Below are 20,510 nucleotides of genomic sequence, written 5' to 3'. Positions count from 1 at the left end.
AAATCCCAGGAGAGTGGAGGAAGGTCCTTGAATTTGTAATATATGAGGGCAGCAGATAACTGCGGAGGTGTAACCCCCTGAAGTGTGTTGCAAGTCACACCCAGTCTCTGCTCCCCAGCGCTCGGCAGGGAGTCACAACTCTTTAGCTCACGCTGGAGCGGCTCAAGCTTTTAGCGCTGGCGTCCCTGGTTCAGTCCCCTGCGTGGCGGCTCTCACAGAAGCTATAATGCAGAGGAACAGGGAAAGCAAAACCCAAACTTCTCATGATCTGGTGGATGGGAGTGTTTGGGTGCTGCTGCAGCCCTGGCTTCCATCCACAGAGTCAGAGCGAAGGCCTGTCTACACTTAAAATGCAAAAGCTACACTTAGTAGCAGTTTAGTGTAGACACTACCTCCTCTGATGGGAGGGGTTCTCCCGCTGGCGTACGTAATCCATCTCCCTGAGAATTCTCTCCATTGACCTAGCGCTGTCTACACAGAGGAACATAGTTATGCCGACTTGTCTAGTGTAGACCAGGCCTGAGATTTCAAAGTCATATGAACCGGTTTGGGGACCCCACTCCTATAAGAATGAAGGGGAACTTGGCCCCAAATCCTCACAGCCTTGTTGCAAAATCTCATCCCAAGAGAGCTCAGTGGCGCCTAGTCTCACAAGTGTTGTTACTTTCCTTGAAGCCCCACCTCCAGGAGTCATGACGCTCAGGCTCCCTTTCAAAAGTCAGTGTCTAGCCCTCGTGGTTGTGGAGAAAAGCTGGAAAGCAGGACCCCATACGCCCAGACAGCAAATTAAATAATAAATTGTAAGTGTGCTTTTATTTTTACATCTCAAGATTTTTAGGCCAATCTGATGCTTTGGTGGTGGGGGGGGGCTCATATTTTTGATCACACACGGTTGGCAATACTCGAATTTAAGGCAAAGACAAGAATGAAACCAGATCCCATGGAACAGGTTTGGTTTTGTTTTTAATTAAAAAAACTGTCGCCTCTCGTTTATTCAACTGAAATCCTACAAGTTATTCAACATCTACAAGCAGCCGTTTGTCTGCACTTTTATCCTGGCTTCTAGGGCAAGACTCGGGCACCGGATGGTGCAAGGGATGTTCCTGACCGGCATGCCAACTGCTCTGCTCGCAACAGCAGCAAACTCTCCACAAGAGAGTTTTAAACTGACCCCAGCTGCCGGCTGGGAGTAATGGAAATGGAATGCGCCTCCTTCTCGAGCCGCGACCGGCCGATTGCTCTCGAAGACCACTGATGCGAGTAACCTACCGCTCATTTAAAAAGAAAAAGAGACACCGAGACACTGCAGAAGTGACTAGCATATAAATGCGACTACGCTTGTCCTAGTTTTCCTCTAATTAACGAACCGGCTGGCTTCTGCTGCTCCATCCCCTGCTAAGGAGACCCGGCCTCCACAAGACATCCCCTTGAAATTAGAGGAATATGGAGTGGGGGTGGGGGTTGGCTGCCTATACGTGACTGACGCGGTGCAATCCCACGTGGACACTCTTAATTCAATTTTGCCCAGAGCATGGTTAGTGGGAACCAGATTAATTCTGGGTTACGGAAGGAAGGATCATGGGAGTTTGACCCCATGTCCCTCAATGGCATTAGCCACCAGCATAGAATAGAATCATAGAATCATAGAATATCAGGGTTGGAAGGGACCCCAGTAGGTCATCTAGTCCAACCCCCTGCTCAAAGCAGGACCAATTCCCAGTTAAATCATCCCAGCCAGGGCTTTGTCAAGCCTGACCTTAAAAACCTCTAAGGAAGGAGATTCAGCAGGTATCCCACAATCTATTGCAAAAATTCCCAGAATGTGCAGCCGCAGCTTGGCACCCTGGGATGCTCCGTTACACACTTCTATCAGTATAGGCCGGATGCAACGTTTTGCGAGTAATGTAGCTCAAAGCAGGGCATGTACATAATTGGCTTAAACCAAATCCAAACCTGTTCAGGCCTCTGCTGCAGTCACTCCTCATCAGACGCTGGGATTGGCAGTAGGTGCTTAAGGGAGTTAGGTGCCTGATTCTCATTGGAATCAATAGGAATTGGGCACCTCATTCAGCATCTCGGCCTTAAACTAACTGGCTCTACTCTGAACCGGAGATGAGTCTTTGGATAGTTTGGATCGGGATTTGAACCTCCAGAGTTCAGGGTTTCCACTGAAGAACTTCTCATCCCCATGTTACTTTGTATCTACCTAGGAACCTATTCTACCCTAGCTATATCGTTAACCATGCTACTCTAGTAAATCCTATGTACACTGACACTGTATCTTATAGTTACCTAAGCTAAGTTTGCCTCAGACATTAAAAAGAAACCTGTCTCTATTACAGTGATATACATATGTGCATGTGGGAATACCCTCATTCAAGATCCAGATCTCGGTCTTTCACCAAACAGGTACCAGCTCGATACAGCCTCGGTATCCCTTTCCATCGGAACTCAAGTCCCTTCTGCTAGTGATTTTGTCCATCCTCCAAAGTTTCCGCTAGACTCTCGGTTTCTGAACTTTGGTTCACGACGCAATTGATGTTTTGTTGGGTTTTTGGACAGTTAAAATCTTGGATTCTGGTGGTTGTTTTCATGATCAAATTCCAGTTTTCTCCAGAGCATGTGGCCATGACAGTAGTCATCAAAGGCTGATGTTTACGGACCACACCATTCTCTACTTATGCGGTCTTGTTTCATAGGTTTCCTAGAGTTGGGGTTTTTCCCCACCTGTGTCTTCGTCTAAATCTCCAAGAAACTCCTTTAATTTTATCCCCCAGGATCTTCTCAACTTGCTTGCCATTTTGTGCTTGGATCCTGTGGATGTCTTCTTGCTTTGATAGGTGCCATTGAGTTTGGATCTAAGCCAGTTCAGATTGAGTAGCTATCCTGAGTAGCTCAGTGAGATCCCAGAACCTTTGAAGGTTCCTCTTCACTCACTGTGATGGTCTCCAGATTTCCCAGACACCATCTTAAGAACATTCATCTCATGAAAAGACTCTACCTTTTATTTAAAAAAAAAAAAAAAAAAAAAGGGGAAAAAATTGTTATTTTTCTTTAGTTCCAGCCCTTTTTCAAAGGAGTTGTCCTTGCTTAAATATTTACAGCAGGTCTCTCGGCATTCCAAGCGATCTTCCTTGACTTGTCCCATAATTTGGACCACTTTGGTTTCGTTGTGGCCATCACATGTTCCTGCACCCAGATCCTCATTTGTTTGGAAATTCTCTGGCCTGTATCATGCAGAAGGTCAGACAGGCGGTTCAGGGTGGTCCCTTCTGGCTTTAAAATCTGAATCTATGAATTCCCAGCCTTCTGCTCTGCAAAGTCCATCATCAAATCGGTGACTTTGCTGCTACTCTTCCCTTCCCAATCTTCTAGGATTCCTTACGGCTCCCTTTACACCTCCTTGTGGTGAGTCTTGCTAACATTTTGGTCTTTGCTCCTCTTTGCTTCTCAGCCTTCCAAGACTGCTCTCCCTACCCTCTGTCTGCAGCTGGGGGATCTGATTCTGCCACTTTTCGTCCACTGGATTGAAGTGACGTTCAAGGACCCTTCATCCCTGGCATCAGCTCCTGCTCTCTCCACTTGCAACCTTGCTCCATCGGCTAATCCTCCATTCCATCTCCTTCAGCCTCATCTCAGCAGGTGGACCTACTTTTCTGCTCTAATGATGGCAGGTCGTTACTGAGCTGAAGATCATCACCATTCACCTGAACAGAGGTGCGGTGGAGACAACCATATGCAGGTTTATGAGCTTCTTCTTCCATCTTGGGTAAGCTGCATTTTCACCTCATTCACATGTCCATCTACCTTCCTTTTCAGCCTGGATTTTACCTCTATAGAGAATCCAGCCTATCAGTGTTTCCCAATGTGTGAGGTGTCCCCCCCAAATGGAGCATGTGAAGAATTAGCCTGAGGAAAGGGGGGCGGACCTTGTAACTCTTCTCCAGATTCTCAGCTTTCACCTGGTCTTTAGCTGTTATAGTTGGGAAGAAAACCTTGGAAGCTGATGCAACAGCAACACGTACCTGAGTTTGCAGAGAGCCTGAAACAAAAGCTCCTCGCCCAGTTCATTTCAATGGGGCACTAGCTCAGAGGCCAATGACAATGCTTTAAATGCCAGTGTTGTGAGCTATTTCAATGCTCACTGAAGTATGTGAGGCAAGGCTGGGTCAGATGATGAAAATCAACAATCCATCGCTCATCTTGGGTACAGCTTTTAACAATACACAGTGGGGGGGATGGGCACAACTGATTTCATTTGGCTAATGTGGGGGCTCAGCTTTTACATGTTTTGGAAACACTGCACTATACAATGGTGATTGCTCTTGGCTTATGCTGTCCCCGTCGTTCTCCATCAGCTTCCTCTCTATGTTCACCTCGACCTTCAGCTCTGCTCAAGAAAGATCTCTATCCCTTCTCCAAGCCATATTCACAACCTCAATCTCCAGCTCTTTTCAGGCCACAGCTACTCCTTCCATTCTTTGGAATGGCTCCAGGAGAGGAGAGAACCTTTGAAGGTTTCTCTTCACTAGGTGGGTCTTGAGAACTTCTTTGGATACCACTCCAAGAGCATTTGCCTTACACAAAGATTTGTCTTTCCTAAAAAAAAAACCAAAAACCATCTTTCTTCCATGGATTTCAGATCTTGTTTAAAAGGCCTCCCTCAAAATACGTTCTTTTCTCTTGCAAACCATGCTCTGCTGTTCCTTCAGAGCCATGCTCATCAGCCTCCCGCTGCTCAGTGAAGTTTTGGGACAGTGCATGGACCATTTGAGCAGGCTGGCATGGGAACGGAGCCGTTACATGCACCTTGAGAGAGAGGAGATGTGACAATAGTCCGTGCGTGCCTGAATCAGGGCTGTTAAACTAAATTGATAGGAGGCTGGGACTCCGGCTTCTCTCTCACTTCAGCAGGACTTAAAACACAGTTGAGCATGTGCCAGGGCCCAGTGCTACGCGTTGCTAATGCTAGAGAGTATCTAAATATGCTCAGCTGCTCAATATGCTACATAGACACCCATGTGCTCCTGATCCAGCCATGGCTCTGACTTTGGCCTGGTGGTTGACTCTCTCGTCTTACATTGAATCTCCACCTTTGGGCGGATGCTAGGAATCTCCATCATGGATCCCAGCATCCTGGGGTTCTTTGCAACGCCAGCGTACCCACCCCTCCTTCGGGTCTGCCGTTCGCCACTGCCGTGGGCTCCCGAAGCCCTCTCACTGCTGCTTTGTTGGTGCAGCCTGCGCCGCCTCGTTGATCTCATTCTCGGGACGGCTCGGCATTGCCCAGTTTCACCAATAAGGCAGTGACAGCCCCTGGGTGGGGAGTCTCTCCGGGGAAACTGAGGCTTAGATTTTTCAAAGGCGCCAAAGGGAGTTAAGCACCCCTCCAAGGTGCGATTTTCAAGGTCACCTGAGGGATTTAGGAGCAAAGTTGATAGGGCTTAAAGAGCCACAAGCCCCACTGTCGTTCAATCAGACGTAAGCTCTTAAATCCCTTTGGCATTTTCAAAATTCTCTGACAATATAACGGGAGAGAGTCATGCACCCAACTCCCCTAGGCCTCCAGAAAAAAAGCATAACTAAATAGGAACCGTCTCCCATCTAATCCCACCGCCAGCTGTCCCTAAGCAACAGAGCTTCCCGCAAGCCATCCATGCCACCCCCCCTCCCTGCAAGGAACCCCCCATCTCACAACCCCCCCCGCACCTCACCCAACCACCTGTTCTGTATCTGATCTATCCCCCTCGCCCCCCCCCCCCCGCCTTCTATGCCACATGCAGCTTCTGGTGCCGTCTCAGTTGCGACTTGTGGCGGAAGCTCTCGCCGCATTCGATGCATATGTAGGGCTTCTCGTCGGTGTGGGTCCGGCGGTGGCGGATGAGGTTGGAGCTGACGCTGAAGCGCTTCCCGCACTCCCCACACTTGTAGGGCTTCTCGCCGGTGTGGGTGCGCTGGTGCTGGATGAGGGCGGAGCTCTCGCTGAAGCGTTTCTCGCAGTCCCTGCACTGGTAGGGCTTCTCGCCGGTGTGGATGCGCTGGTGGGTCACCAGGTTGGAGTTCTGGCTGAAGCCTTTGCCGCAGTCGGCACAGGTGTATGGTTTTTCGCCAGTGTGGGTGATCTGATGCCGGATGAGGTCGGAGCTCCGGCTGAAGCCTTTGCCGCACTCGCTGCAGATGGTGGGTCTCAGCCGGGAGTGGGATCGCTGCAGCACCAGGATGTCCTTGAGTTTCTGGAAGCCTTTCTCGCACTGGGTGGGGGATTTAACCAGCCTCTTGCCCGGGGTCTTTCTCCGCTGCCTTTCTGGCCGGCTCTGACTCTTCTCTGGATCGGGGCTCTGCGAGACAGCCTCCCTGAGGCTTTCAGAGACGGGCCCCGGCGGCTCAGCGCCTCCCTCTTGGGGCGTCTCTCCCTCGTTCTCACTCACACTTCCACCGGCGGCTGGAACGAAGAGAGAGATTCCAGTCCCGAGCTAAACGCAGAGAGGGCTGTGCAGACTAGTGGGCAGTGCTGGACCGGCCCTTGGAGACATGGCTTCTATTTGTGTCTCTGCCACCGCCTTGGGCAGGTCACTTTCCCTCTCTGTGTTTCTGTTTCTCCTCCCACCTTTTGTCTAATTAGGACCAGATCCTAACACGTATTTAGGTGCCTAACTCCCACTGGATACCATTTAGGTGCCAGTGAGAGTTAGGCACCTAAATGCCCAGGAGGCTAGGGGCCATTATAAACTCTTCAAGGGAGGGGGGTGCTGGAAAAGGGAGGTGGCCCAGTGGTTAGCGCATTTGACTAGCACCCAAGAAACCTCAGTACAACTTCCTCCTCCGCTACCCGTAGGACCATGGACAAGTCCTCGGGCTCTCTGTTCCCACATGTACGCTGGGGAGGACAGCCCTGCTCTGCCTGGAAGGATGCCTGCTTCAGGCTGTGTTGTGGTGATAGGCTGTGTTATGGCATGTCACTACCACAGCCAGCCTCGCTCTTAAAATGTATTTGTACACCACCTATCACCCAGGGGGCCCTCAGCTTGCTTGGGGGAATCAATACAAGCAATAAACTGGAGAGCGACTGTCGTAAATATCCAGCAGGAGCCAGTTCCCCCTGGACTTGGTTGCTAGGACCACCTCCAGGTCAGATGCGTGCAGAGGGGGGATAGAATTGGAAGTCAACGAGGATGGGTGAAAAGCTTAGAATTGACACCTGCCCTGGGGAGAGAAGTGTTGCCCGTAGTATTGAACTAGACGAGAAGGAGCTTGTTGGAAGACACTGAACTGGAGCTGCCGGAGAATCCCTAACTCGTATATAGCACTTGTTCCCTCAAGGCGCTTTACAAAGTGGGTCAGCATTGGTATCCCTTTTACAGCTGGAGAAACTGAGGAACAGTGACTTGCCCAGGGTCACCCAGCACGTCAGTAGCAGAGCCAGGAATAGAAGCTAGGCCTTCTCAAGTCCAGACAACTGCTCCATCCACTAGGCCACACTGGATCTTAAAACATAAGCCCCTACAGCCTGCTTTAAAGAATCAGGCCCATTAGCTCAGAGGCATACTGCAATACATGTTGCAGCCACTAGGAGGAGACAAAGCCCCCTCTTATCGCTTGCAACAGCTGTGTTGGGATTTCCTCTCTTTCCCTTGCAGGCTGATGTCCAGGGGCTGCTTCGACATCTCCCTCACCTGCACAGGTGCCTCCTAGGAGCTCCGCTTCCCCCAAGTCCTGGGAATCCCGGACACGTGGCTCTCCCTCTTGTTCCATCCAGGATATCACGTGAGGCTCGGGAACCGGGAAATCCTGAGCCCAAAGGAAAGACACAAGGCAAACAGGCAGGTGACATCTGGGTTCGATAACTAGTCACTGAGGCTTTGTTACAATGTGTGTCCTCCCCATCCCTTCTAAGGATGGGGAATCCCAGCAGATGGGATACAGCGCAGGGAAATTCTTCAGATCCTAGGATATTTGAAACACAGAGGGTGGCATGCTCACGGGAAGGACCTCCACGCACAAGGGGACTTGGCTGGCTCAGAACCAGCCCTGAAGTAAGCCTCTTGCTCTTTCTAATAATCATAAAGATCAGATCTATTCTGGGGCAGAAAGCCAGCACAGTCCATTCATCGTGGTCTCGGGCTATGGTACTGCACTGGGACAGGGGCGACCTATTCCTGGCCCTGCCATGAGCTTGCTGGGTGACTTGGGCAAGTAACTGCCCTGCACCTCAGTTTCCCCTCCCAACTTTGTCTTTAGCACGTGAGCTTTTCAGGGCAAGGACTCTCTCTTGCTCTGCATCTGCGCTGCCCCTGGCATGATGGGGCCCTGATCTTGGCTGGAGCCCCAAGGTGATAGTGTAATATAAAGTAATCAGAATAATACCATGGGAGAGAACTAAATTAAGATTCACAAGCAACAAACCCCAGATCCTGGATCCCAGCCCCTGCTCCCCTGCAGCGATCCTGGATCCCGCCCTCTGCTCCCCTGCCGCAACCCCAGATCCCTCCCTCTGCTGCCCCGCATCACCCACCCCACCTAGGACCCCCCCCCCGATCCCTCCCTCTGCTCCCCCGCATCACCCCCCCCCCCCGATCCAGGATCCCAGCCCCTGCTCCCCAGCACCCCGGTTAATCCACGGTTGCACTACAAGGCATCTAACCACTAGCCAAAAAAGGGCGCACTCTGAGTGCCCCCACCCTGGCACGGGGCACTGGAGTCCCAGGGACGGGCGCGTCGCAAGCCCCTCGGTAGCCTGCTGGCCCCTTAGGCCGTGCCGCCTGCCCCCCCTTGCAAGTGGCTGGGGGGGCCGCAGCCACCTGGGCCCTGTTCCCCGCCCGCCAGGCTCCCGATCCCCGCCTGCTCCCCAGGGGCAGCAATTTCTCGCCTCCCCGGCTGGCGCTTCCCCTTCCCCCGGGTCAGCCTCTCCCTGCGCCGCCCCGGCCCCGGCCCCGCAGCCCGGCTCACCCCAGCGGACGGGCCCTGGGTCTCGGCTCCGGGGCGCTCTCCCGTCGCGCGGGGGCTGCGGGAGGAGGCTACCCGGGGGCTGCGGGCTGCCGCGAGCCGGAGGAGGCTGGGAACAGGAAGGTCCCTGCTCTATTCGCTCCCCCCGGCCTGTGAGCTCCAGCGACGGGCGGAGGCGGCAGCTCTATGGTCGGAAGCCTTCGCGCAGCCCGGGGACCCGCCGAGGCTCAGGGGGCTGCGCCCGGGGCGGGGGGAGCGTGGCCCGCGGTAACAGCGCGCTTCAGCCCCCGGCGCACGGCGCTGTACCAAGGGGCGCTGCTGAAATCCGCGGGGCCAGAGCCCCGGCGGGTGTAAATCGGCCACTAGCGCTGCTGAATTCCATGGGGCCAGATCCCCCACGGGTGTAAATCTGCCATAGCGCCGTTGAAATGGATGGGGCCAGAGCCTCAGCGGCTGTAAATCAGCCGCCAGAGGCGCTGAAATCCGTGGGGCCAGATCCCCCCCCCCCGCGGGTGTAAATCACCCATCGCTCCATTAACTTCAGCGGAGCTGCAGCTGATTTACACCAACAGATGATTTGGCCCACTCTAATGCCCTACCTCGGGGGTGGCCCGCCTGAGCCTGAGAAGGAGCCAGAATTTACCAGTGTACCTTGCCAAAGAAACACGTCAGCAGCCCCCCATCAGTTCCCCCCACTCCCAGCACCTCCCAGCCCTGCTGATCAGTGCCTCCCCTTCCCTCCCGGACTCCCCGCACCTCCCGATCTGCTGTTTCCAGGGGTGCAGGAGCAGGCTCAGGGGAAGGGGCAGGAAGGGGTGGAGTCGGGGCAAGGCCTGAGTTGAGCAGTGAGCACCCCCTGGCACCCTGGAACTGGCGCCTGCAGCTCCAGCCCCGGAGTCAGGGCCTAGACAAGGAGCCGCATGTTAACCTCTGAAAAGCTGCATGTGGCTCGGGAGCCCCAGGCTGGCCACCCCTGCCCTACCTTGTGACTGGTTCTCATTCATCTTCTCTTCTGAATCCTGGCAGAAAGTCTGGGCTGTCTTGTTTCTCTACTGCTACGCCATGCCTGGAAGACCATCATGTTAGAGATGGAAAGAAGGAGCAGGAGGCCCCGGGGGGATTGAGTAAAGGGACTTCTTTCTCACGGTAAACTCCTTCCCCTCGACCCAGTCGTCGAGTAAGCCCCGAGTTCGTCATGTCACACTCTTTCATCTAAGTTAATATGTAAATACCCACATTTACTACAACACCCTTCCAAAACCCTTATTCAGTAATATGAATGCCCATCTAATGAATATTAATAGCTAGATACTGAATAGAATTATACCCGCCCCTGTTTACTGCTTACAGTATTAAGCATAGTGTACAGACATTTTTACCGTTAAGGTACATTTCTTTGCAGTAATTGTAGCCACAAGTTCCCTTAATCAGTAGTTCACAGGGGAAGGAGGAAGGGGCCATGACCCCCAAGCTCGTTTTTGTAGCTGGGAAAGGAAGGAAGGGGGAGATAACACTTCTTTACTCAAGGGGGATCCTTCAGACAACCGCATTCTTTATGCAGCTGCAACTCTTATCTATCCTTACCACGCAGAAGGGAAGGGAAAAGGACGGCAACTTTATCAAGCCAAGAAATAGTGCTGACCTGTGCCTCACTCCCTGTTACCATGATCTTTACCCAGGTCTTTACTTAACCCTTAACCCTTCCATACCCCAACACATAAGAGCCAGGTTTCCAAGGTGCTCAGCTCCCCTGGTTCTATGCAGCGGCTTTCCCATGCTCTGAAGAGGAGTAGGTTACTGCACCCTTATGCAGCAGCTTACACCAGCAAGTAGGCGGGGGCAAAGCCGGGGCCAACGTTGGCGCGGGGAGAAGACCATTAGGGTAACAGGGCAGTGTGCAGAGACTCATCCAACAGTTGGTATTTCTTAAAGCCCCAGCTCTTGGAGTCATGGGGTTCGGTGTGAATCTAAGTTTGCATTTAAAAAAAAATTAAGTTTGTTTCTAGTCTTCGCAGTAGTAGAGAAAAACTGAAAAACGTGACCCCTAAAAGTTCTAAAATAACCCCAAATTTTTTTAATCCCAGGATTTTTTAGCCAATCTCATGAGTTTGGGAGGCCTGTTTCATTAGTGTTTCCCCCCCGCCCCCCATATTTGGGGTTCGCAAGACTGGGTTTAATGTGGTCCCCACACCAGCTGTCTAGCCTTTGTCTAGTGTTCTGCAGGCATCACAGGAGAGGGGCATTTTAAGGATTTGCAGGTTTTTTGGTCAAACAAAGGGAAGCTCTGTACACAACTCAGTGGCATTTCCCTATTTGTCTTTCCATTGGTCATGTGAGAACTTTTGAATGCCACATCCCATCTAGTTCAGAATCTCAGGGAATGTTCTAGGCATCAGGGCACAGAATCCTATTGATTTGGGGGAAAACTGGAAAACCAGAAAAGTCTGATTTCTACTCGTGTAAGTAAGAGGAAAATTTGGGGTCCAGTCCTCTACTGGGAGGATCATGTTGTCCCTCAAGAGCTGGTCCTGAGGGGAATAAGCTATACTTTATATGGCACAAATATACAGGTATAGCTGCAGCTGCACTGGGGTGGGGGGGTTGCCACTTTATCTATAGTCATATAAGCTTTGAGAGGCAGTGTGGCATAGTGGCTAGTGCCCTGGACTAGGCCTTAGGAGACATGAGTTCTCATCCTAGCTCTACCAGTGGCCTAGGGCAAGTTGGGTCACTTTTCTGTGCCTCAGTGTCTCCATCTGTAAAATGGGGATAATGATACTGCCATCCTTTGTAAAGTGCTGTGAGATCTATGGCTGAAAAGCACTATGTAAGAGCTAAAACAACGAGTCCTGTGGCACTTTAGAGACTAGAGTATTATTTTCATAGATTCCGAGGCCAGAAGGGACCATTGTGATGATCAATCTGACCTCCTGTATATCACAGACCATAGAGCTCAGCTCCCACAATTTTGAAAGACAAGACCTAAACCAAGAAAGTCCTATTGACTGTGAGTGGGATCTTCCTTAGGCATCTTGGAAAAATCTCGGCCTTTGCCCTTTATAACAGGACCACCCGAGACCCAGGAAATAAAGACGATGACAAGTGCAACATTGAAAAAGTGATAGGGTTGTTTATCCGATAAGCAAGAACGCAAGACCCCCAAACCCAAGTCTTTCTGTAACGTCACAAAGCTATGAGCCTATAGCAGATCCTCCTCTTTGGTTTCAGTGCTGTTCCCCCCTTTTGGATCTGATGAGGATAATGTGAGGGTGCCTAGTGATTGATCCAAGTAACATGACATTGGGCACAAGCGGTGAATTCACTCTAAAATTCCAATGAGTCCTTCAAAAAGGGTGTGGACGTTTACAAGGATAACAGAAAAAATCCAGAGTTAGAACAGTGACTGCTGCCATGAGCAGAACTATTAAATCTCATGCTTCAGGACTTATAACAGCTCTCTATTAGAGACCTAATGTGGGGCCAGATAATCCAACATCTGCTACTGTGGGGTTCTTACACCTTCCTCTGAAGTAGCTGCTGCTGGCCACTGGTGGAGATGGGATACTGGATCAGATGAACCTCAGGTCTGAGCTAGTCTGGCCATTTCCGTGTTCCTACCCTCTACTTTTCCCCTCCCAATACACTTGGAAAGTGTCTGCAGGGCAAAACAACACAATGCTTAGGGCCCCGGATCACACTTTACTCTCAAGTATCAGAGGGGTAGCCGTGTTAGTCTGGATCTGTAAAAGCGGCAAAGAGTCCAGTGGCACCTTATAGACTAACAGACGTATTGGAGCATAAGCTTTCGTGGGTGAATACCCACTTCGTGCCATGCCTGGGCATCATCATTACACCAAATCAGGGAGCCTATGGCCTGCCTTTCCTTCAAGCACTCAGCTCCGGAGAAAACAATTCAGAAACATTTCAAGACCTCTTCAGACCACCCATCCCCACCCCACCCCAATGCTGATCAACACAGGGTCAGATTTTCAAAAGAGCTCAGCACCCATTGAAGCACTCAACTAAGGACCAGGTTTTTCAAACCGCGATGGGCCAAATTTGAAAATGAGTAAAAGACCCAGCGTGCACCCAACACACTGAAAATCTGGCCCCAAATATCCTTGTCATGTGCCACCTCAAAACCATCCTGTTTGCTTCATCTGCTCTGCATGTCCGCCGTGCTCCATTCAGCTGAGAACAAGGGGGATTGCTTTTTCCTCTTTTCCCTGGTCCACTAGAACTTTACCCACAGTCTGGTGGCAATCTTAAATGTGACTGCCCAGTTTATGTCAAGATTGCTCTGTTTTTTTGTCCTTTCGGGCACTTACAGGCCATATGCCCAGGTCTGTAAGAGACCAGTGCCTGCTGTTCCTGAAGCCTGGACCCAGCCATGTTTCAGCTCTTTCTGCTGTTGCCTCTTTATTAAATGATATACCAGTCTGGCTGCCCACCCTGCCACCCTGGTGGTTCTGCTTTCAGGTTTAGTCGTCCCAGAAATCACTGCTGATCTCCACCCATCTGGCTGCTGCTGCAGTAACTCACCTCATAACAGAGAGAAAGGAGCTGGATTCACTCCTGTACTGCCCTTGGTTTCTTGGGCTGCCTTATGGGCTGATCCCAATCCTAACCCCCCCCGCCCCCCGCCCCAGTTTAGCTTCTCTATAGGAGCAGAAGACAAGAAAGCAGAAGACAAAAATGTCTCTAAAATATATGGTCAGGAGGAGATTTTCAGAAGCACCTAAGAGATTTAGAAGCACAAGTTCCACAGATTCTCAGATGCTTTTGAAAGCCTCCCACTGGATGTCCAAATTCTACGGCCAACATCCCCTTAATGGGAGGGCAGATTATCCCACATCTGCCTGCTGTGGGGCTCTCAGTGCTGGCTACTGTCAGAGACAGGGCACTGGGCTAGATCGACCCTGGGGCTGATCCAGTCTGGGAATGCTACATTAAGGAGGGGAATCGGGTCCCTCATCCACATGGATCCGTCGATTCTGGATCAGGTTGGAGCTCTGACTAAAGCACTTTCCACACTGGGTGCACTTGTAGGGCCGCTCCCCCGTGTGGGTCCTCTGGTGCTGGATGAGCGCGGAGCACCACCAGAAGCTCCTCCCGCAGTCGGCGCAGAGATGAAGTTTCTCTCCTGTGTGGACCCTCTGATGCTTGATCAGGTTCGAGTTCAGACCAAAGCTCTTCCCACACTGGCTGCATTTGTAGGGTCTGTCTCCCACATGGATCTTCTGATGCTTCAGAAGGTTGGAGCTCAGGCTGAAGCTCCTCCCACACCCGGGGCATTTGTAGGGCCACTCGCCCGTGTGGGTCCCCTGGTGGTACACGAAGTGAGAGCTCTGGTAGAAGCCCTTCCCACACTCCCGGCATTGATAGGATCGCTCTCCAGTGTGGATCCTCTGGTGGGTGAGAAGGTTGGAGCTCAGGCAGAAGCTCTTACCGCAATCCCAACACCAGTAGGGTCGCTCTCCCCAGTGGCTGCGCTGGTGGTAAACGAAGTGCGAGCTCTGGTAGAAGCCCTTCCCGCACTCCTCACATTCATAGGGTTGCTCCCTGGAGTGGGTTTTCTGGTGGTACCCCAAATGCGAGCTCTGGTTGAAGTTCTCTCCGCATCGGTAGGGTCGCTCTCCTGTGTGGGTCCCCTGGTGGTACACCAGGTGTGAGCTCTGCGTGAAGGTCTTCCCGCAGTCAGGACACTTGTAGGGTTGGTCTTCTGAGTGGATTAACTGGTGTCGAATGAGGGCCGTGCTCTGGTAGAAGCTTTTCCCACACTGCAGACATTTGTAGGCCTTCTCTTTTTTGTGGCAAGGAGTGTGGGCGAGGAGGTCTTTATATTCCCTTTCAGACAGATCAGATTTCCCTTGCCTCTTCTCTGGATGGCTTGTTTGATTCCTTTCCGAACTGTGTTGGTCCTCGCAGGCTTCCCCTTGGCAAGAATGCTGGGCAACATACTCTTTGGACCTTCTGCCCAATACACTAAGCGGTTCTGCCTCCTCAGGGCCTCCTGGATGATGATCTACGTCCTTGTTGCCATTACTGACCTCAACATCTGCTGGAACAGAAAGAGTGTCCAGGCACGAGTCACTCCCTGTGCGTGAGAGACAGGCGTTTTAAGCTGGGAAACAAACCCTTTGATACTGCAGCTCTGGAGCCGAACCCCCCCACCCCCCGAAGAGCAAGGTGGAGCAATCTTTGATTTGCATCCCATCTAAACACACTGGGCACCCAGTTCTCAGTTAGTCTATTCCTGTGCTATGGCAGGGCAAAGGTAACAAAGTCACCTCTGTACATCCTGTATTCAGGTCCTGGCCACACTCTGGTGTAAGTTAGAGCAGCCTTGGGGCTGCTCTAATTTACACTCTGCTTCCCATTACCCCTTGTGGGCCTTGAGAAGCGAGGCTACTCATAGCATAGTACATTCTGGCCACACCTCCGACATACTCCCTACAATCAGGGCTGATGCAGAGCCCTTACACCAGCTCTGCATGCACTAGCAAGGACCCCTGCACAGAGGGTATTCTCAGGGAGTTGTTTATGCCCACTTCAGGGCATCAGTATATGGGAATGAGGTCCTAGTCTCTGCAGCCCTGCACCTTGAGTGATCATTTGCACCAGTGTAGGGGGAGTGTGACGTGGGTGTAAACCACTACCATTCCAATTTGGTACTAATTTATACCCACTTTGCTTTGGTGTACATGATGACACAGGGTACAGGACAGCAGTACATTTGGACCTCAGATGAAGGATTGCTGGTGGGTGGAGGGTGGGTGTCCCCCCACTTGCAAAAAGTCAGTCCTGGTTGGAAACTGGGCATGATCTTTCCTCTAAAGATCTGGCAACTGCTGATTGGATAATACTGGACACAATACTGGACACGATGAGACAGGAATCCAAGGGCTCACAACCACTTGGTTGGAATTCTACATTTTTGCTTTGCTCGTTGATAAGGAGGTCACTTATTCCTTACCTGCACAGTTGTCTCTGGGGAGCTCCTCGAAACCTGGGGAGCACGATAGCTCAGTGGTTTGAGCATTGGCCTGCTAAACGCAGGGTTGTGAGCTCAATCCTTGAGGGGGCCATTTAGGGATCTGGGCCAAAAAATGGGGATTGGTCCTGCTTTGAGCAGGGGGTTGGACTAGAGGACCTCCTGAGGTCCCTTCCAACCCTGATATTCTATGACTCAGCCATCCAGCACCTCACATCTGGGTTCAAAAGTGAGAAATGCTCCTGATCCCAGGCAATAAAACAGGGACTATCACACTTTATTGGGGCAGGGACTGTCTTCTGTGTTTGTACAGGTCCTGGCACCATGAGGTTCTTGTCCATGACGGGGTCCCTAGGCACTACGATAATACAAATAAATAATCATTACTAGCTGGTACAAAGAATGTTCCAGTATTTTAAGACCACACTAGTTTTTGGCCAGTTGGGAGGGATGTAATTTGAATGGATGAGAAACTATTTGGGGATGTCTCTTGGAAATTAAAACATGCCCCTGTATAAATCGGCAGAAAGAGCAGGGTCAATGGCAACCCCCACACCGCCCAATGATTAAAATGGGGCCCAGTTTTCACCCCAGAGCTTCCAAGTAAGGGGGTGTGGGAATAGGAAATAAAATAATCCAGGGTGCTTGCAAATTAATACAATTCTCGCCCTGAAGTCAACGGAACTACTGTACTGTACTTTATTTACACCAGCGACGAGGTCTGGCCCTATGTTTCCTGCTCTTTTTAAATGGAAAGCCAGGACAGATGGGGCACAGTCCAGTCCTCCTTTGCCTGGCACCTTGTGTAGTTATTTATCCCTGTCCGAAGTGCCCAATTCTCAGTTCCACCTAAGCTCTGCTATGATCTGAAGCCAGCCCGGTTCATGAAGTAAGTTAGAATAGTCCTGAGGCCCCTCTAACTTACACTATCCACTATCTGTTAGTCTATAAGGCGCCACAGGACTCTTTGCTGTTTTTACAGATCCAGAGCAACACGGCTACCCTTCTGATGCTATCCACTAGACCGCCCAACCTCTCACTAGATTCTGCCCCTCCTCAGAGGAATGTTGTACATCGTCACTGCAGCACAAGGGCAGCTGTGGTTTCAAACTGCTTTTGATTTTCTCGAGAGTGGACCACGTTCAGTTATGTGAACCTGGGTGGGCTAGCGGACACCACACTGGACTAGGCCTTGGGAGACCTGGGGTGACCTGGGGCAAGTCACTTCGCTGCTCCGTGCCTCCATTTCCCCAAGGGTAAAATGGGAATCAGGGTATTGATCTCCTCTGTAAAATGCTTTGAGATCTACTGATGGAACGCGCAATAGGAGAGCCGGGGATTATTCTTAAAGACAGACAGCACGCTACGGGACATGACTCGGAAAAGAGTGACAGCCACCTCCAGGTCCTTGCCTCTTGGGTCCTTGCCTCTTAGCTCGCCTCAGTAAGAGGTGCCTGGCTCAGATTTCGATTCCTATGCTCCTTTCCGCCCCACTTAGCTCAGGCAATGAGTTTTTTGCCTCCCTTGTTTGCTTTTTCCAGGGGAAGGACCGCCTTTCTGTCCCCTTCCCTAGACCGTGCTCTCCTCCTAACTCACCGCTCCTGCTGTGGGATGAGGACAAGTTACTCCCCTTTTGGGGTCATCAGTGGAGAAGGGGATCCAGCCATTGTAGGCAGAAGGAGCTGAGAGCTGTCCCAGCAACAAGGCTCAGCCACTTGGAGTCAGGGAGAGGCTGAGACCAGGAAGGTCTTTGTTAAATCTCCCCCTCCCTGTGTTTCCTCATCTCCACTAAGAGCCAGATGATTTGGGTGCTCTATGGTTGTAACCCTTTCGTTTCCTAGCTAGGAAGGAAAAATCCTGAACAATAGAGCAATTAGGGTGGAGCACTGCAGGCCAGGGGCTTTATTTGTCTGGTTAAACCTGGAAAAAAAGATCAGATTTCTGCCCATTGAATACAAATTTCAATATCAGGGACACGTGTCCTGCTGCTGTGCTTGCTAGTCTGTTTGCGGAGGATGCAGGCAGCACCACTGGCTGATCAAGGAGCCAGTGGCTAAGTCAAGGCTGGTTGCCCAGCCACTAACTTCAGCTGCCCACAGGAGCTCCATGGCCACCGTCACAGATACGGCTACCAACAGGGCTGCTGGGAAGCCACTCCAGCCCCACACTAGTTATTATTTCTTTTATATATTATGGTAGCGCCTAGGGTCCCAATTAGGATTTGGGGAACCGTTGTGCTAGGTGCTGTACATACAAGATTGTACATTACAAGACCCTGCCCCAGATTACTCATGGTCTGACTCTAGATTGATGACAAGATGCAACAGGTGGATAAAAGAGACAAACTGGGTGTGTAGAGGGGACAGGGAGGACACAGGAAAGAGGCAGTGTGATCTAGTGGGTAGTATAGCAGTCAAGAGACCATCATTTAATCCTGGTTCTGCCACTGATCTGCTGTGTGACCTTGGACAAACCACTTCACTTCCTGTCTGACTTGTCTATTTAGATTATATGCTTGGCAGAGCAAGGATTGTTTCTATGTGTTTGTATAGTGCCTGGCACAATGAGACCATGGTCTTGGTGTTGTGATTTTTTTTAAAGCCCCAGCTCTTGCAGTCATGAGATTATGTGAGACTTTCTGCTCGGTAAGTTTCTAGCCCACATATTTGCTGAGACAAGCTTGAAAACGTGAAACCTAAAGAATCAAAAACAAGAAGCAAAAAAACAACAACACCACCCCACCATTTATTGTTAAAAATTTCATTATTTTAAAGCAAATCTCATAGGGGCCTGACTCATAATTTTCGGAATCCTTGAGGTTGGCGATTCTGTTGGTTGGGTCCTCTAAGCCCTTGTAATACAAACAATTAATAGTAATAAGCAATGGCAGGACGAACAAGTCTGACATATGTGACAAAATGGGATTTTTCTGTAATATTTCCATGAACGATATGGATGGCAGTAACTTCACTATGGATTGCTACCCAGTGGGTGCAAAAGAGCTAAGCAGCTGCTCTTGGGGCGGAACAGGAGACATGAGGTGTTTGTGTCACATCACTGTCACTGACTTGAATGGGTCAGAAATGGCTAAATCTGACCCATATTAATGAAGGATCTCAGAAAGACAACGGGAACCCAGGGACTGAACAACTGATGCCTGACAAAAGGAAACTCCAGCAGATGGAACATGCGAACGCTGCATGGGTCTGCAGGAGGAAGGAACGGACCGAGAGGTGACAGGAGCCTAGATACAAGCTGGCCTCTGGAGAGACACCGGGGCCCACCTGGGATTGACAGACCAAAGGACAGAGATAGAAAGAGGAAACTAGGATGTTCTCTTCAGCAGCATGAGTCAAGCAAGCCCTGGCTTGGCCAGCACGGACTATGTCTTCACCTTTGCTTCTCTGTGCTAACCTAAAGACTTCCTGGTGCTGGGTTCCAGGTGACTAATAAACCCTACTCTGTTTTGAAAAGGCTGCCTGGTGTCACTGTAAATACTTGCTGAGGTGCTTTGGTCTCTGAAGAGTGGAAAAGTCTCTGAGTAGGAGTCTGGCTCGCTGGCCAGAGCTCCTGGGATGAAACAGGAGTGCTGGAACCCAGGGGCACATCTCAGAAGCATTGGGGCGGCATGGCCGACACTTAAGGAAGAGTGGGACCCCTGGGGAGTCTGGCATATTGAACAGGTTGCTCTATGGGACACTTTAAGAATAGCACAGGGCCAGTGGATCTGTGACAACACATCAGGCAGTTTTAGTATTAATTAGTTGTATTGTGGTACCACTTGGGAGCCCCAGTCATAGACCAAAAGGCCATTGTGCTAGGCGCTGTACAAACACAGAATAAAAAGATCTCTGAACCAAACATCTTACAGTTTCCCTGATCTCCTCAGTTAGGCACAATATCAGAGGAAGTCCTTGAGCTCCCCAGGCCACCACCAGAGAGCCCCCTCGTACAGAAATAATGTTTAAATATTAGTGTCGACCCTGAATGAAACAACACGATGGAAACAGCTGTGCAGATGCCACTGCTAAGGCACTTCAGCTAGCATCGGCAATGAGTGGATTTGCAGTTGTATCACGTGAGCGTAGCATGGTCAGGATTTTCAAAAGCAACTAGTGATTTGGGGTTCCTCAGTTGCCCAACTTGAAACACCTTAAAAGGGGCTAATTTTTAGAAAGTGCTGAGTTCCTGCCCTCTGAAAATCAGGCCCCTTTTGGGGGTCCAAAATAACTTGAGAAACTATTAACCTATGTGTTTTTGTCACTTCTGTAAAAGATGAAAATCTGCTATTGGCCTCAGCTAAGGAATTAGTTCTTTAACTCAGATGATAAAAGCTCAGGCTTTTATATCTGGAGGTGCTGGATTCAAGCTCGTCTGGTGACCCAAGTATAGGGGGTATTGTTACATTTTATCTGAGTTCCTTGAAGAAAGGATCAGCTTCTCCACACAAAGAAAAGGAGGACTTGTGGCACCTTAGAGACTAACCAATTTATTTGAGCATAAGGTTTCGTGAGCTACAGCTCACTTCATCGGATGCATCGGAAGCATAGGAAGACAGACCTTCTTGTGTGAC

General features: G+C 50.7%; 1 protein-coding gene across 2 annotated transcripts; it reads right to left on the bottom strand.

Moving 5' to 3' along the window:
• Positions 1-5,766: 5,766 nt before the first annotated feature.
• On the bottom strand, positions 5,767-10,234 carry LOC311510741 (uncharacterized protein). 2 transcript variants are annotated; one of them, XM_084610697.1, is made up of 3 exons: positions 9,926-10,234; positions 7,674-7,788; positions 5,767-6,442 (listed from the first exon to the last, which is right to left on the bottom strand). In XM_084610697.1, the coding sequence occupies exons 1-3, from the start codon at positions 9,941-9,943 to the stop codon at positions 5,769-5,771; spliced, it is 807 nt and encodes a 268-aa protein (XP_084466823.1). In that variant the 5' UTR covers positions 9,944-10,234; the 3' UTR covers positions 5,767-5,768. The 2 variants fall into 2 exon arrangements, with proteins under 2 accessions (XP_084466823.1, XP_084466824.1); XM_084610698.1 differs by lacking the exon at positions 9,926-10,234 and adding an exon at positions 8,947-9,105.
• Positions 10,235-20,510: the final 10,276 nt, after the last annotated feature.

Source organism: Lepidochelys olivacea, assembly GCF_965140295.1.
Source record: "Lepidochelys olivacea isolate rLepOli2 genome assembly, chromosome: 20".
Classification (NCBI taxonomy): Eukaryota; Metazoa; Chordata; order Testudines; family Cheloniidae; genus Lepidochelys; species Lepidochelys olivacea.
The sequence above is the reverse complement of the archived record's forward strand: the minus strand, read 5'-3'. Positions and strand labels throughout refer to the sequence as shown.